This window comes from Ctenopharyngodon idella, chromosome 14, assembly GCF_019924925.1.
Source record: "Ctenopharyngodon idella isolate HZGC_01 chromosome 14, HZGC01, whole genome shotgun sequence".
Taxonomy (NCBI): Eukaryota; Metazoa; Chordata; class Actinopteri; order Cypriniformes; family Xenocyprididae; genus Ctenopharyngodon; species Ctenopharyngodon idella.
In genome coordinates, this window is record NC_067233.1 from 21,282,010 (window position 1) to 21,299,352 (window position 17,343).

Here is a 17,343-nt window from a genome sequence, read left to right on the forward strand (position 1 = left end):
TCACATCTCAAAAGAAAAACAAAAATATGTGAAGAAAATATAATCAGTATTTCAATCACTAAAAACAGCAGGACATTCTAAAATGTTCACTTCATGTACAAAAACAGTGATATTAAAGGGTTAGTTCACCCAAAAATGAAAATTATGTCATTTATTACTCTCCCTCATGTCGTTCCACACCCGTAAGACCTTCGTTAATCTTCAGAACACAAATTAAGATATTTTTGTTGAAATCCGATGGCTCAGTGAGGCCTGCATAGCCAGCAATGACATTTCCTCTCTCAAGATCCATTAATGTACTAAAAACAATCAGTTCATGTGAGTGAAGCAGTGTTTTGAAATCATCCATCACTATATAAGTCGTTATTTTGTTTTTTTCGGCGCACCAAAAATATTCTCGTGGCTTTATAATATTAATATTGAACCACTGTACTCACATGAACTGATATAAATATGTTTTTAGTACATTAATGGATCTTGAGAGAGGAAATGTCATTGCTGGCTATGCAGGCCTCACTGAGCCATCGGATTTCAACAAAAATATCTCAATTTGCGTTCTGAAGATTAACAAAGGTCTTACGGGTGTGGAACGACATGAAGGTGAGTAATAAATTACATTATTTTCATTTTTGGGTGAACTAACCCTTTAAGAGATTAAATTCAGTATACAGCTTATTAATGATGCATACTATATACAGACGAGCAGTTGAGCCCAGAATGCAACGCTCTAAATAGTGTTTCTTTATAATGGTTTTCTATGGAAAAACGGTGTGTTGCTTTTATATTCTGAGTTCTTCTGCTTGTCTGTGTATAGTATACATCATCATATGGTTTATATAGAATTTGGTCTTTTAATATCACTGTCTTTCTACATTAGTACTTAGTACAAGCCTGGTAAAAATGACTGGCGGTCAATGGAGGACAGCCTTGTTTTGTCCTCCAGGTGGGCGTTACGTCACGTGAAAACTATGAATTAAATTAAAGGTGAAGTGTGTCATTTATGCCGTCATCTGCCACTGCTCAGAGAACAGCTAGTCCTGACACAAACTCGAAAATGGACATGCTGGAGTGTATACATGGCTTACTTCTGAATAATAAAGTGGGATGTATTTAACATAAAACACGAGTTGACCTGCAGGGGTCAGTGCGGGTGGACAGGTCGTGGGTTGAGTTTGTCACTGAGTTTCTGAATGAGGATTGAAAGCTCTTCTGTGGCCTGAGACTTCTCCTCCAGCAGTTCATATCTCAGGCTGGAGATGTCCTGCTTGATCTCCTTCAGCTCGCCTGCAGATTACACATGAAAATACAAACACAATCCGTCAGGAACATGTGGGGATAAAATGTACAATGCATTTTTCAAAATCTTTATTTATTCAATGTATTTTGCTTTTAATTACGAGGTGAAATATGACCTGGATGTTTTTGTGAGACTCAACTGTACAGAAATGTCAACTTCTGAGTATTATTATTACATCATAATCATATCATCATCATTTGATTTTAGGAATCCAGTTGGTTTCTGTTTTAGCAGTTACAGAAACCCAAGAATCTCATAGTAAATCACGCGTCACCTTCATTCACTTCATCGTTCTCTTTGTCCACTTGTGCTTTCAGAACGTAGCGTTTGATGAGACGCTTCATGATTTGCTGTGAGCAGAGAATCAGACAAAAGAGAGATCAGAGAGAGTGATAAGAGTGAAATCTGCAGTGATGATTCATCATATGAGCGAAAGTGTGTGTGTGTGTGTGTGTGTGTGAGAGAGAGAGACGACGGCGTTCTTGCCTGATAGCGTGTGGGTTGATTTAAGATGCTGTTGAAGCTGTGTGAATCTGTCATCTTCATGCTGGACTGAGTGAAAAGGTTCAGCTGCAAACATTGACAATTATTGATTATTGATAAATAGTGATTAACTCATATGGGATGCTACAGCTGATTAAGAACTTGATACCAATTTTGATACCACAACCAATCCTAATATGCTAGTAATTTATTTATTCATTAATATCATACATTTAACAGTTGTATAATCAATATCCATTCATCCATTCCATACCCAAACCGCTTGTCCTGAGGGTGATGCTGGAGCCTTAATATTAAATATTTAAATGTACATTTAAATATTAATAAACCAAAGCAATGCAATGAAAGCAAATCAATTCAAATAATTATGTAAAAACTTAATAATAAAAAAAGTGAACAAACAAATAAATCAAAAGAAATAGAAAACAAAAACAGTAGAATAAAGACACAAATGATGTGCTTGAAGTTTCTCGGGTCTCTGTCCGCAGTTTTAAGTGTTCAAATAAACATTCAGCAATTCATAACATTATCAAATGTAAAATAAAATGATCATATGTAACTTTTGTCCACCAGAGGGCGAAACACACCACTGAAATCACCTCAGAGCTGCTGTTATTCTTAACTAAAACTAATAAACAGTTTTTGGTAAACACACACACACACACACACACACACACACACACACACACACACACACGTGTATATATATATATATATATAGTTCCAGTTTTATTTTAGTTAATATTTTTTTATTAGCTTTTATTTTTATATTTTTAATTTTCATGTCATTGTAGTTTGTAGTAATTTTTTTGTAATTTCATTATGGGCTTTTGTCACTTTCTTAGTTTATTTATTTATTAAAATATTGCTATTTAGGTATAATTTACTTTTATTTCAGTTTTAGTTTTCATTTACTTCCAGTTAATAATTTTAGAGCTTCACCTTAAACTTATTTCAGTTTATTACCAAGACAGCATTTCTAATATTCATTTAGTTTAAGTTTTTTGACAAATATTTATATTTTATTCAGCTTTATTTCAGTAAACAGAAATGTTTTAATAGCTTTAACTTCAGTTAATGTTAATAACCCTTTATTATTCTATATTAAAGTACAGTTATATATAAAAAAATAAAACAATGACAAAAGCACATCATAAAATTATTTAAAAAAAAATATATTTTTTTTAAATAAAACAAAAAAAGCTAATTTAAAATAATAAAATAACAGTATTTAAATGATAATAAAATATGTGGTTATAATTTAACTCATAATTTATTTTATTTCAGCTTTATTTCAGTAAACAGAAATGTTCTTAATAGTTTTAGCAATAATAACCCTTTACTGTTCTATATTAAAGCTATATATATATATATATATATATATATAAAATGACAAAAATACATCATAAAATTGTAAAAAATAAATTAAATTTAAAATAAAACTGAAAAAAGATAATTCAAAATGATACTATAACAGTATATAAATGATACTAAAATAAAGCTGTTTCTCAGTAGTTGCTGTACAGACGGCCTGTGGTGGTTCAAATAAAATAAATCACAATCTGCTGTGGTTCTAATTGAACTCATTCTAACAGCTGGAACACCTCCACCTGACGCTCACACGACCGATTCTACATCTGACGTCTGAAAACAGCTCCAGACCCGCCCGTTCCTCGTCTCCTGTAGACGTCCTGCTCGTGTGTGTCAGTCGATCACAGCGGCCCACGAGAGACGCCGGCGGATCAGAGGAATCAGATGAGTCACAGTAATGCGGTTACTCTCGCTCTCTCAGGAGATGAAGTGATATCTGCCCTGAGGACACAATGATCATCCTTCAGCTCTTCATCACAGAGTTTGTTCCCGCTCTTCCTCGTGCTGCATTGAAACGGCATCGATTCTCTCTGCGGGCTAAACACGGACAGAAGAATCTGTCTTTTGTTCGTGGAAACACTAAAAACCTGCTTTGCTTGGGAAATGTCAATAAGTTAATGACATAGAGAGGTGTTATGTGCTCTTTATTGGACAGATAGATCATCGTGGCTTATTCTCACTGGACAAAAAGTCTTATTGAGAATGGAGGAAGATTGATGGAAAATTAATCGTCTTGAGTGAATTATCACAGAGAGAGAGCAGGACGGATGAGAGGAGAGGAGCTTCATCCTTTAAATCTGAATGAAGAACTGTCACACACACACACACACACACACACACACACACACACTCACTCTGGATTTGGAGTTGTCCATGCCCAGCTCCACGTCTTTCTTCAGGCGGCGGCGGCGACAGCGGAGCAGGTTGATCAGTCTCTTGACACACAGATAGAAGGACTTCGGGCTGGGAACGATGCTGAACGGAGGCGGGAGAGTCTTGCCATTGTCAAAATACGACAGCCAGAGTTTAGAGCGGGCGAACTTCCACTCCACATCTGCATCGTCCTGTGAGAAACAGACAGTTACATACCCTATAAAACTATTAATCACCATCCCATAAGAGAGATCAAACACTTTCATAACATGAGGAAGATCTCATCTCATCAGAGCTGGACCGCTATCTTGCACAAACATAAAAAGGTTTACATTTAAAGGGTAAGTTCACCCAAAAATGAAATTTCTGTCATTAATTCCTCACCCTCATGTCGTTCATCTTCGGAACTCAAATTAAGATATTTTTGATGAAATCCGAGAGGTTTATGACTCGTCCATAGACAGCAATATAATCAACACTTTCAAGGTCCAGAAAGGAACTAAAGACATCGTTAAAACAGTCATGTGACTGCAGTGGTTCAACCTTATTGTTATGAAGAGACGAGAATACTTTTTGTGCGCAAAAACAAAACAAAAATAACCACTTTATTCAACAATCTCTTCTCTTCTCTGTCATTCTCATACGTTGTTTTCGTTGAAGCTTCCAGGTTGTACGTCCGAATGCCGGCTCAGTATTGGCCGACACTGATCACATGATCAGCACGACGCATGCGTGTGATACTGACGCAGGAGCCGGCCAATAATGAGCCGGCATTCTGACGTAAACATGGAAACGCAGCTCTGCGCGATCTGCATAACAGACTGACAGAGAAGAGGAAAAATTGCTGAATAAAGTCATTATTTTTGGTAGTTTTTGCGCACAAAAAGTATTCTCGTCTCTTCATAACATTAAGGTTGAACCACTGCAGTCACATGACTGTTTTAACGATGTCTTTAGTTCCTTTCTGGACCTTGAAAGTGTTGATTATATTGCTGTCTATGGACATATACTTCATCAAAAATATCTTAATTTGTGTTCTGAAGATGAATGAAGCTCTTACGGGTGTGGAACGACAGGAGGGGGAGTAATTAATGACAGAAATTTCATTTTTGCGTGAACTAACGCTTTAAGAAGTCAATAAACAAGGCAAATTCACTGTTAAAAAAAGGAAATTACTTGAATTAAGATGTCTATAATCTTAATTTTTTGAGATTTTAAAATAAAAAATGTGTTTGATGTTTAATGTAATTTTATTTTTTTTATTCAACTTAATTTTTTTAAACCAATTAAAAATAATTTTCAAAAAAATACACCGAATTGTTTAAACAATAAATAAAAATGTATTTAAAAAAATTAAACTGATTAAAATGATTTTTATGTAAATCAAATTGCTCTGAAGCACTTCAGAATCTGAGGATGGTGTACTCGTCATTTTAACAGCTGATCAGTCGGTTAGTGAGGTTGACTAGTTCGTTTTTCTGGATAGTTTTGTTGTTTTAGCTGTAACAGGTTTGAGTAAGAGTTTCATTTTTGGCTCCTCTAGAAATCTGAAGTACGGCTCATTTGCACGAGTGTGATTGCTCAGCGAGAGCTGCTGTCCTTCTGAACGGTGACAGTCGCTGTAACAGCAGCGTGATCAAGAGCTTCACACACACCGCTCTGACTCTCTCCTCCCAGAGGATCACTGGAAACACAGAGGACCAGCTTGATCTGATTCTAATTGTATTTTTGGCAAAGAAGCCTTTAATGATCTGTAACTCCTGAAAATAAAGGTTCTTTACCGGCATCTGTGGTTCCACGAGGAATCTTTAACATACATGGAAACTTTCCATCGAACAAAAGGTTCTTTAGAGTTTTAAAATGTTCTTTGCACTAAGAAAAATGGTTCTTTTAAGACCTGATCACTGAAAGGGGAACTGAAAATGGTTCTTCTTTGTCATTCCTAGTGAACAGGGAATGTTCTCAGAACGTTCTCTCAAAGTTATAACCAAACGTTCTTCCAGTAACGTTAATAGAATGCTCGTTCAAAGTTATCTGGTCTTTGATAATGTCCTCAAAATGTTGTTAATGTTGTGTTTATTTCAGCAAACAATTTACTTCAAACATTCATTTTAACAGCATTAAATTAAACTTTATAGTTCAACTGAACTGTGCAAATGCACTTTAGACACATTATATGTTCTTGTGTGGGATGAATTTAGACTCAAAATGATTCATGAATGCGTGCACAATTTTCCATGAACATGATAAATGTTGAAGACGATCCACAACCAAAGGACTTTCAACATGCGTGTGCAAAATTCAGAATTAAATATGAGCAGCAATTTGTACAAATAGAGACATTTTTCTGACATACAAATACAAATGTTTTCTTTTATATTAGTGTATCATAATTTGTGCATGCAACAAAGAAGATGTGCGTTTATGGATCAGGTGACACGTGAGTGTGTGTGTGTGTGTGTAAAAGTAAATCTCTACATCCAAATGAATCAAATGAGATTGCATGATAATTGTGCATGCATTTGTTAATCATTTTGAGTCTAATTTCATCCCATATTTGCAATAAACACACGTCCTTGAATGAGCGGCTTTTCTGCCGTATTTCATTCAGCTCAGATAATGTCAGTATGAGACGTTTTGGAAATGTGTCAAAATGACAATTTAAAGTGAGTCAGAGCTATAGAAATGTATCTTAATAATTTCTTAAGCAAAGCTTGTGCTCGCTGTAGCTCTAAACTGGTGCAGTACGCTTTCGTCCAGATGTAATATAATGATATTAATGATAAATAATGATACTTTAACTGTGATATCCCGACCAAACAAAATATGATCGAAAATGAATAGCTTATATATGATTTATACAGGCTTCGGCCGCTTACCTCGTTAAGTTCACGCCAACATTATTTTTAACTCATTCATAGAATGTTTTCTTCATTTTTTAAATGTTACAACTGGTTTCAGAACATTCCGAGAACATTCAAAAGTAACAATCCCATGATGTTTACACAATGATGAAACGGAATGTTCACATAACCAAGCAAAACATTTCAAAAACTGGACATTTGTTTTTAACACTTAAAGAACATTTAGAAATAATTAATGGGAACATTAGCAAAACATTCTTAGAAGATATTTTTGTTAACTGGAACCTTCATTTTTAAGAATGTATGATAGATTGTTTAAAAATCTTGATTATGCTGAACTTGTTCTTAAGTTTCATTTTGGCTCAAGTATCAGCGCTGAAGATCAACCAATCTTGATCTTCATTCAGGTGAAATCAGAGCGTGTGAGAGTAACTCACCTCTATCTCCTGGTACGAGCTGTTGATCATGGCGATGAGCATGTTGAGCAGAACCACCACCATTGTAACGTTGTAGATCCCGTACAGCACATAGCCGATGTTCTCGATAAATTTATGATCGTATTTCAAAACCACAGAGGACACTTCAGACAGCCCGAATATGGACCAGAAGAGCGTTTTAAAACTCTCCTCAACCCTGTGAACACAGACAAGAGTTCAGAGTCAGCGAGACACTTCAGAAACACAGTGATGTGACGCTGCAGAGTCAAACAGGACACTGAACAAGTTTTAGTTGACAATTACTACACTGTCTCATGTTGACTTTAAATATGAACTTGTTTAGCGGACGGTGTGAGTAAAAAACTTCTGGTTCATTAATTTTGCTTTGAAAAAACACACCCAATTACAAGAAGTACTACAGTAAAATGGACACACTGCATTCGTGTAACATTCAACACTTCAGCACATGCAGCACTTTTACATTAAATCAGACAATGGGATGAAATCTTCTGGGACAGTAAATGTCTGGAGACTAGAGAAGGAGAATGACAGCAATGCAAATCTATTTTTCCTTCCTGGAGATCAGCTGTAAAAAAAACAAAGATTCTCTCACACGACACAAGAATGATGTGCTGGAGGAAACTCTGTTGTTAGAGCACACACACACACACACACACACACGCACACACACACACACACACACTGACTTGTCAGACTTGTTTGCTCTCTTCTCGCTCGCTGTGAAACAAACCTCATCCTGTTGGACTCACTCTGCTGTGAAATGAGCTCCAGCTCTCTCTAGTTCATCTCACAGCACTGACACTTCCACTACTGTATCTGACTGACCGCAGCTCCTGCCTTTGAGTTCAGCAGATGACCGGCTTACACAAATATACACAATTACTGCGGCAGGATGAGGAACATACTCTAAAAAGCTGATCTAAAAAGAAAGGAAAATGCATTGAAAAAACAGGAATTCACTTGAATTAAGCTATTTATAATCTTAATAAAAAAAAAAAAAAGTAATTTAATTAAAATTAATTTAATTTTTTTTAGATAATCTTAATTTTAAAATAAAAACATTCTTTGTTTATTTAATAAAAAATAAATTTAAAAAAATCATTACAATAAATACAAATATAATAAATATAATATATATATTATTTGTATTTATTGTAGTGTTTTTTTTTTAAGTTTAATTTTTTATTTTAAAATAAAAACATAAAAATGAAAAAATCTTCACTAAATTTGTATTTAGTACTTTACAATAATAATTCTTTACAATAGTTAGAATAAGTAAAAAATAAAATTTCAATAAAAAACACTTTTTTTAATCATTACAAAATAAATACAAATAATATCAATTTAAAAACATATATATATAATTTTAATTTTTGAATAATCTTAATTTTAAAATAAAAATAATAAAAATTTAAAATTATTCTTTTTTTCATTTTTTAAAAGATTTAAAAGATAATTATAATAATTAAAATCCTCTTAAATCCACTTAGAAAACATTTGAAAAAATCATTACAAAATCAATTCCAATAATATACATTTTTTAGAAAATACATAAAATATTTTTATTTTTATTTTATGAATATCTTAATCTTAATTTTAAAATAAAAATAATTAAAATTTAAAAATATAAAAAATGTATTCATTAAAGATTTAAAAAAAATATTATAATAAATAAAATCCACTTAAATCCACGTACAAAATATTTTTAAAAAATCATTACAAAATCAATTCCAATAATGTCAATTTAAAAAAAAAAAAAACATAAAATATATATTTTTTATTTTAATGTTTGAATAATTTTAATTGAAAAATAAAATAAAAAATTCTTTACAAAAACTATTATTTTTAAAAAAATATAAAAAAAATAGAATAAAAAAATGCAACTTAAAAAATAAAACATTTTTAAAAATCAAAAACAATTAAACGTGTCCTATGACATGACCTTAACTATTTATACCTCTACTACTGAGTTTTAAAAATATGTAGTTACGCACATCCCTAATTGTAGATATTTTTGTGAAGTAATGTTTCCTCAAACACTAAGTTTCAGAACATGGACACTGACAAAAACTACTGTAGGATTTACTTTAAAACAATTTTCATTTAATAATTACTAATACATTTCCCAAATAATTACAAAGAAACAGCATGTTTCACACATTGAATTGAAAATCTTGAATCTTGAAAAACAAGAAAGTACAAGAAACAAGAAAGCAGAAAGACTGAAATAAAATTTTCTTGTAAAACACTCAATCTTAGTTTTATTAATTAATTTGGAATAATCATATTTTACAGTTTATGTCACTCACGTGGTGAAGGCGGGGTTAACCTTTGCCCCCAGATAGTAGGAGTAGAGGATGAACATGCCGATCATGAATGCGAGGAAGACCATGATGAAGAGGACCATGAACTTGAAGATGTCCTTCACCGTTCGTCCCAGCGAGATCTGCAGCGGCCCAAAGCTCTCGTTGGCCGGCAGGATGTAGGCGATCCGGGAGAAGCTCAGGACGACGGCGATGGCGTACAGACCCTCGGAGATCAGCTGAGGATCCGACGGGAGCCACTTGTCTCTCGCTGAAAGAACCACAAATCACACGTGATGAACGGACGGTGCAGGAGCTGTCTCTAATGTTAGCTAATTAATCAGGCTGGCTGAAATATCATCTATCGTTGTGCAACACGATTTAAAGAAATCATGTAATTGATCTTTCACTTTTGGGCAAAGTCAAAGATCCATGATTTAGTACCAGTGTTATTTCAGTATCACTGAGATACTTTTATAGTTTTTATTAATATTTTTAACTTAAAAATTTGTTAAAATAAAAAAATTAAAATTAAAAATTATTAACAAATTTAATGTTTAGTATTTAGTAAATTAGAAATTTAGTAAATTCTTTACAATAATTAGAATAAATAAAAAACAAATATATATATATATATAAACTCATTAAAAAATAAATACAAATAATATCAATTTAAACATTTTTTTTTTAAAATAATTTTAATTAAAAATAATAAAAATTACAAATAAAGTTTTAGTTTTGCCTTGTCAACTAGCTGAAATAAAATAATTCAGAAATGATTTCAGTTAACGTTTATTTGTTTTAAGTATTATGGTTTTAGTTGAAGTTAGTGATAGCTGTCTAATTACAGTAAGAGGTTAATCAAAGGTTAAATTCTTTAACTCAGTCGTGATCAATCATTTATTTTCTAAGTGACTATGGTGTGCACAGCAATCAGCAAATCCTTGCATGTAGAAAAATTCAGTGCTTTTAATCATGTATTAAATCATAATACTGCCAAAACTCATGTATACTTCAGTGATTTAAGTCACTGCAGATTCTCCTCACCGTAGGTGTAATATCTGACGTCCGGCGGCAGCGTGACCAGCGACAGGTCTGAAGCGTGGATATTCTCATCCACATACTCCTGGGCTTTCATGGCCTGCATGAAGGCGAAAAACCGGGCGGTGAACGCTGCGATGAAGATGGAGAGCATGCCGAAATCCAGAACGTTCCAGAGCTGCATGACGTATTCCCTCGGCCCCTCCGTCCACAGCTCTTTACACTCCGACCACATCATTCCTGCAGGAACACAGTGATGGTCAGCCATGAATGATCATTATCAGCTGTCACCGTCCACAGCAGTGGTGTATGAGGTGGTTAAAAATTAAACTTAACTGATTCTTGTGATGAACGCTAAACTCGATCAATTCAAACGTCTATTCTAATTGACCAAATGTAAAGTGAACGCTGCAAAACATGATGTTCTTCCTCAGTGTTTCTGTCTTGTTTTCCACTACAAATATTTAAACATTCTTAAATTAAGATACATTTACTGGAGAAGAAAAATGACTGAAGATATTAAATGTTATTTTCTAGTTTTCATATTGAGATATGAGAACATAAGAGATGAGGGAGAGATAAAGAGACAGAGAGAGAATTATTCAGACAATCAAAGAGCTGCAGAATTACAGTATGATGGAGCCTCAGCGAATTCTGTTAAATGAACTTCATTTGCCTTATACTTTAATTTTTAATCTAGGTTAGAAGACTGCCGAAGGAAATCCAAGTAATACTTCACTCAGTTCAATCAGACACTGAAGGCATGCTGGGACATAGAGAGGTGATTTCATCTCCAAAACTATAAATTACTTCACCAGACTCCCATGAGAGAAGCCATCGGACTGAGAACAGTGTGTTCAGAAGGGTCAGACTGAGCCTCAACCATCAGCACAACATAATCAACCTTACACACACACACTCCTCATGTTACACTTCTACCAGCACCATAATCATTCTAAACACACTTTGAACGAACATTCCAAACACACACTTTGAACGAACAAACATTCCAAACACACACTTTGAACGAACATTCCGAACACACACTTTGAACGAACAGTCCAAACACACACATTCCAAACACACACTTTGAACGAACATTCTAAACACACACTTCGAACGAACATTCCAAACACACACGTTCCAAACACACACTTTGAACAAACATTCCAAACACACACTTAAAACGAACATTCCGAACACACACACTTTGAACAAACATTCTAAACACACACTTCGAACGAACATTCCAAACACACGTTCCAAACACACACTTTGAACGAACATTCCAAACACACACTTTGAACGAACATTCTAAACGCACACTTCGAACGAACATTCCCAACACACACGTTCCAAACACACACTTTGAACAAACATTCCAAACACACACTTTAAACGAACATTCCAAACACACACACTTTGAACAAACATTCTAAACATACACTTTGAACAAACATTCTAAACACACACTTCGAACGAACATTCCAAACACACACGTTCCAAACACACACTTTGAACAAACATTCCAAACACACACTTTAAACGAACATTCCGAACACACACACTTTGAACAAACATTCTAAACACACACTTCGAACGAACATTCCAAACACACACGTTCCAAACACACACTTTGAACAAACATTCCAAACACACACTTTAAACGAACATTCTGAACACACACACTTTGAACGAACATTCCAAACACACACTTCGAACGAACATTCCAAACACACACGTTCCAAACACACACTTTGAACGAACATTCCAAACACACACTTTAAACGAACATTCCGAACACACACACTTTGAACGAACATTCCAAACACACACTTCGAACGAACATTCCAAACACACACGTTCCAAACACACACTTTGAACAAACATTCCAAACACACACTTTAAACGAACATTCCAAACACACACACTTTGAACAAACATTCTAAACACACACTTTGAACGAACATTCTAAACACACACTTCGAACGAACATTCCAAACACACACGTTCCAAACACACACTTTGAACAAACATTCCAAACACACACTTTAAACGAACATTCCAAACACACACACTTTGAACAAACATTCTAAACACACACTTCGAACGAACATTCCAAACACACACGTTCCAAACACACACTTTGAACGAACATTCCAAACACACACTTTGAACGAACATTCTAAACGCACACTTCGAACGAACATTCCCAACACACACGTTCCAAACACACACTTTGAACAAACATTCCAAACACACACTTTAAACGAACATTCCAAACACACACACTTTGAACAAACATTCTAAACATACACTTTGAACAAACATTCTAAACACACACTTCGAACGAACATTCCAAACACACACGTTCCAAACACACACTTTGAACAAACATTCCAAACACACACTTTAAACGAACATTCCGAACACACACACTTTGAACAAACATTCTAAACACACACTTCGAACGAACATTCCAAACACACACGTTCCAAACACACACTTTGAACAAACATTCCAAACACACACTTTAAACGAACATTCCGAACACACACACTTTGAACGAACATTCCAAACACACACTTTAAACGAACATTCCAAACACACACACTTTGAACGAACATTCCAAACACACACTTCGAACGAACATTCCAAACACACACGTTCCAAACACACACTTTGAACAAACATTCCAAACACACACTTTAAACGAACATTCCAAACACACACACTTTGAACAAACATTCTAAACACACACTTTGAACGAACATTCTAAACACACACTTCGAACGAACATTCCAAACACACACGTTCCAAACACACACTTTGAACAAACATTCCAAACACACACTTTAAACGAACATTCCGAACACACACACTTTGAACAAACATTCTAAACACACACTTCGAACGAACATTCTAAACTAATAATGTACAAACATTCTAATCATTTCATTCTCACCATCCATTTGTATCGCACCAATATGACAGAAAACAAGGAACTGTGAGTCTTTAAATAAAATCAAAATTGACAATTCTTATTTTATTATGGAATATTTCAGTGTTTGTTCTAAATGATTTATCGGGCACATCATTATTGTGTTAAATTCATGTTCCTCATAATCTTGAATCAGAATAACTTCTCCATCTCTTCTCTTCTTTGATGATGAGGGCGGGGCAACCTGTCACTCACATGAGATCCACCAATAGCAAACCACAACCATCCCAATCAATTCCCCACAGACAAAATCAAGCCCCGCCCTACATTTGTTCTTGTTCCAGAAGCGTTTCACATACATCACTTCTTTAAGTGTTCACAGCAGGGTGACAATCTTCAGACTTGGTGTGCATTTGGTTTTAAAAAATAACACCACTAACGGACTCCACGCATGGTCACTTCCACAATCCAAGCGGGTTCGATCGGTTAACACACTCAGTGAGGATGGCCTTTTCACGCTAACATTTCAAATGTGTCGTCCTTTACTGAAAGCCTGTCACTCTGCTACTATCACGGTGGAAACCAAACAACACTTGTGGATTTTTGCACCATGCAAGAGAACAAGTCACATAGTGTCATTAATAATTATGAGGCACTGCAGCAAAATCCTGTGATTCTGACTCAAACCTGGAAGATGAAAACAGTCCAAAAAAATCTCTAAACTTTCTGCTTTCTTCTTAAAATGACAAGTAACAGAAACAAACATCTGTTTCAGCAGCTAAGGACTTCCTCTACTTCAGCATCTCAGCCAAACATTTTCTTACATCAGATGTAATGAGGTGTGCTCAGTGTGGCTGAACTCTCTGAACCACAAACCAAATAGGAAAATGTTCTAAACTCAATTCAGTCTGTGGTTAGCCCTCTCAATGATGCATTGCCTGCGAAAAGCCTCGCATTACTAGATCTATTTCACAACACGTCAATGATGAATGAACACGCCTCGTTGTGAATGGCTAAAAAATAATATGTTGAACAGAGAGTGTTTGCTTGCTTTTTTGTTTCTTGAAGTGAGTGTGGAAATGTGCCTTCCTGAACAATAAGACACTAGATTCACTACAGTCAAGATGCCCTTTAAAAAACAAAAGTAGTAAGCCACACTACAAGTTACTAAAACATACATAAACTCATAAAGGCTGTTTAAGGAGGAATACATTTTAATATATAACTGGTGGAAAATGTATAACAAATGGTTCCACTACTCTTCCAAAGCAGGTTAGAAAAAGCTTCACTGATTTGGAAACAGATGAGCAATGGTCGGTCATGCTACTAAAAACTGTAGTAATGTTAGTAGCGTTTAGTAAGTTATTGCCCAGAACTGGTCAGGGAGGAAATAAGCGTTTAAGAAAACACATGATCTTCAGTCACTTCAGAGATCACTGGCTCTAATCCACTCAAACTCTCTCTCTCTGTCAGTCTCTTCAGGACAAAACGATTGAAAGGTTCATTGATCATCCTGCTTTGGTCCTCGAATGAGGAACTCTATTTCTGACAGTGCAGGAAAGAAATGTATTAGTCTCTTAATTAAATATCCTATATTACTAAAACTGATATCTTCAATATCTCAATTGTTTCTCCTAGTCAGTAAATTTCTCATCAAATGTCTAAATCTAGTTGTACAGAGGGATGTTATGATCATATACATGAAATAATATTAATTACAAAAGTGGTGCATTACCTGCTACCCAGACCATGATCAGTATTTCTGTCCATGAGAACTGTGTGGTCTTCACTCTGAAGATCTGCAGCGGGTAGTCGGTTACGGTGACGTTGGGAAGAGTGGTGATGCCTTCAAACCGATCGGACGCATTGAACACCAGCAGACACAGGAAGATGATAAAGGAGGCCGCGTGAGCAACAAACTTCATAAAAGGACTGCGTAGCATCTTACCAAGCTGAGAAAACATGGAAAAGATCAACAAATATGTTTAAACACAAACACAGACTCACTACACTCAAAAAATGATGGAGGATTTACTTTTCTAAACAATTTTCACTCAGGAATTGCTAGTGAATTTCACAAACAATTACATGGAAACAACAAGTAACACATTAAGTACTCTAATAAGCTTTTTTTTTAATTTACAACTTCAAAAATATTCATATTTTACATTGTAGCTTTGCATGCATCTTAAATAGGGCATATATAGCAACAACTGCAGAAAATACAGCTAAAATGCATTGATAAAGAAAGAGTAGGAGGTATAGGACGAGGATCAGAGCGCTGTCAATCAATGCCTGATTTACTTCTCACTGTTGGCTGTAAATTTGACAAATGCTCAACACCACTGGATCAGAGTCAATGCTTTGGCAATGTGAAGCCTTTGTACAAGACCAGTAAAGCTAAAAATTAATATTTTATAATGTCTAAATATATATCCAAATGCAAAACCTAATAAAAGTAATTATGTCTGAAAATAATGTTTATATTTAGGGCTAAACAGCCATCTAGTGGTTACACTATGGTATTACAGATGATAAATGGTGCACAATTAAATATATAGTAAATATTTAGTAAATTGTATTGAACTAAAATATAGTATATAATATATGCTTATTGTATATAAGCCAGTATTTAGCGAGTATTTAATAGATTCTTGATAGATTTTGTGAGGTTCAAACTTTTAAAAGCGTCTTACCTTACTGCACGGGGCGAACCAATACCCCACAGCCAGCAGAGGGAGTCCCAGCGCCACGACCAAAACCACCAGACACTTGACGGCAGTGGTTTGCTCCCGAAGACCAGACAGATTCTCGTACCAGATCGTCAACAACTGCTGCTGACAGTTCGGATGAGCCACAAACTGAAGAAAGAGAGACAGATTTATGGTATCGTTAAAATTTACTCTACTGTTCAAAAGTCAGTTTTTTTTTTTTTTTTAATTAATGTTTTTATTTAGCAAAGATGCATTAAATTGGTTAAAAGTGACTCCAAAGACATTTATAATGTTACAAAAGTTACCTGAAAAAAAGTATCACATTTCCACAAAAATATGAAGCAGCACAACTGTTTTCAACATTGATAATAATAAGAAATGTGCAGCAAATCAGCTATTAGAATGATTTCTGAAGGATCATGTGACATTGAATTGGATTATGCAAACTTTAAACAACGTCTGGCACAGCCATAAACACTGAAATATATCCTTGTTTGAAACGATGACTTTGCGTGAGACAATGGTATCTTGCGAAGTTTGCTCAACACGTCACCATAGCAACAAAACATCGAGACATCCCGGCACACACATAACTCATCTGGAGCGGATGGTGCAGAAAGGGGTTCTGGTCATTATTATGTTATGTGAAAAATTAACTTAGAGAGCATGCATTATTCCTGTCAGCGGGAAGACCGGAAGGACAGTAAAGAGAGACTGTTATAGCAGTGCTCCACTCCTGGTCTCAGTTATTCAGCAGATCGTTCTCCGTTGATGAACATTCAAGCTGTGTATTCTGACAAAATATATATTTTTGTAATACAGTATATAAATTGCAAATATGTCATCAGGGTTATTAAAGTTAACTAAACTAACACCATAAAAACATTTTTGTTACTTAAAATAATTTATTTTATTATATATATATATATATATATATATATATATATAAAGTATATCTATTTCAGTCATGCAACTCT

The 17,343-nt window shown here is 34.7% G+C and overlaps 1 protein-coding gene across 2 annotated transcripts in view; it reads right to left on the bottom strand.

Annotated features, from left to right (window-relative positions):
* Nucleotides 1-592: 592 nt before the first annotated feature.
* The window catches only part of trpc3 (transient receptor potential cation channel, subfamily C, member 3), a 32,577-nt gene continuing 15,826 nt past the window's right edge, over nucleotides 593-17,343 (bottom strand). For both annotated transcript variants that reach the window (XM_051861043.1, XM_051861042.1), the window contains 9 exons: nucleotides 16,349-16,513; nucleotides 15,388-15,604; nucleotides 10,718-10,951; nucleotides 9,677-9,941; nucleotides 7,347-7,542; nucleotides 4,027-4,236; nucleotides 1,784-1,867; nucleotides 1,572-1,647; nucleotides 593-1,284 (listed from right to left, as the gene is read on the bottom strand). In XM_051861043.1, coding sequence (XP_051717003.1) covers nucleotides 1,142-1,284; nucleotides 1,572-1,647; nucleotides 1,784-1,867; nucleotides 4,027-4,236; nucleotides 7,347-7,542; nucleotides 9,677-9,941; nucleotides 10,718-10,951; nucleotides 15,388-15,604; nucleotides 16,349-16,513 — 1,590 coding nt within the window. In that variant the 3' untranslated portion in view covers nucleotides 593-1,141. The remainder of the gene's footprint in view (nucleotides 1,285-1,571; nucleotides 1,648-1,783; nucleotides 1,868-4,026; nucleotides 4,237-7,346; nucleotides 7,543-9,676; nucleotides 9,942-10,717; nucleotides 10,952-15,387; nucleotides 15,605-16,348; nucleotides 16,514-17,343) is intronic.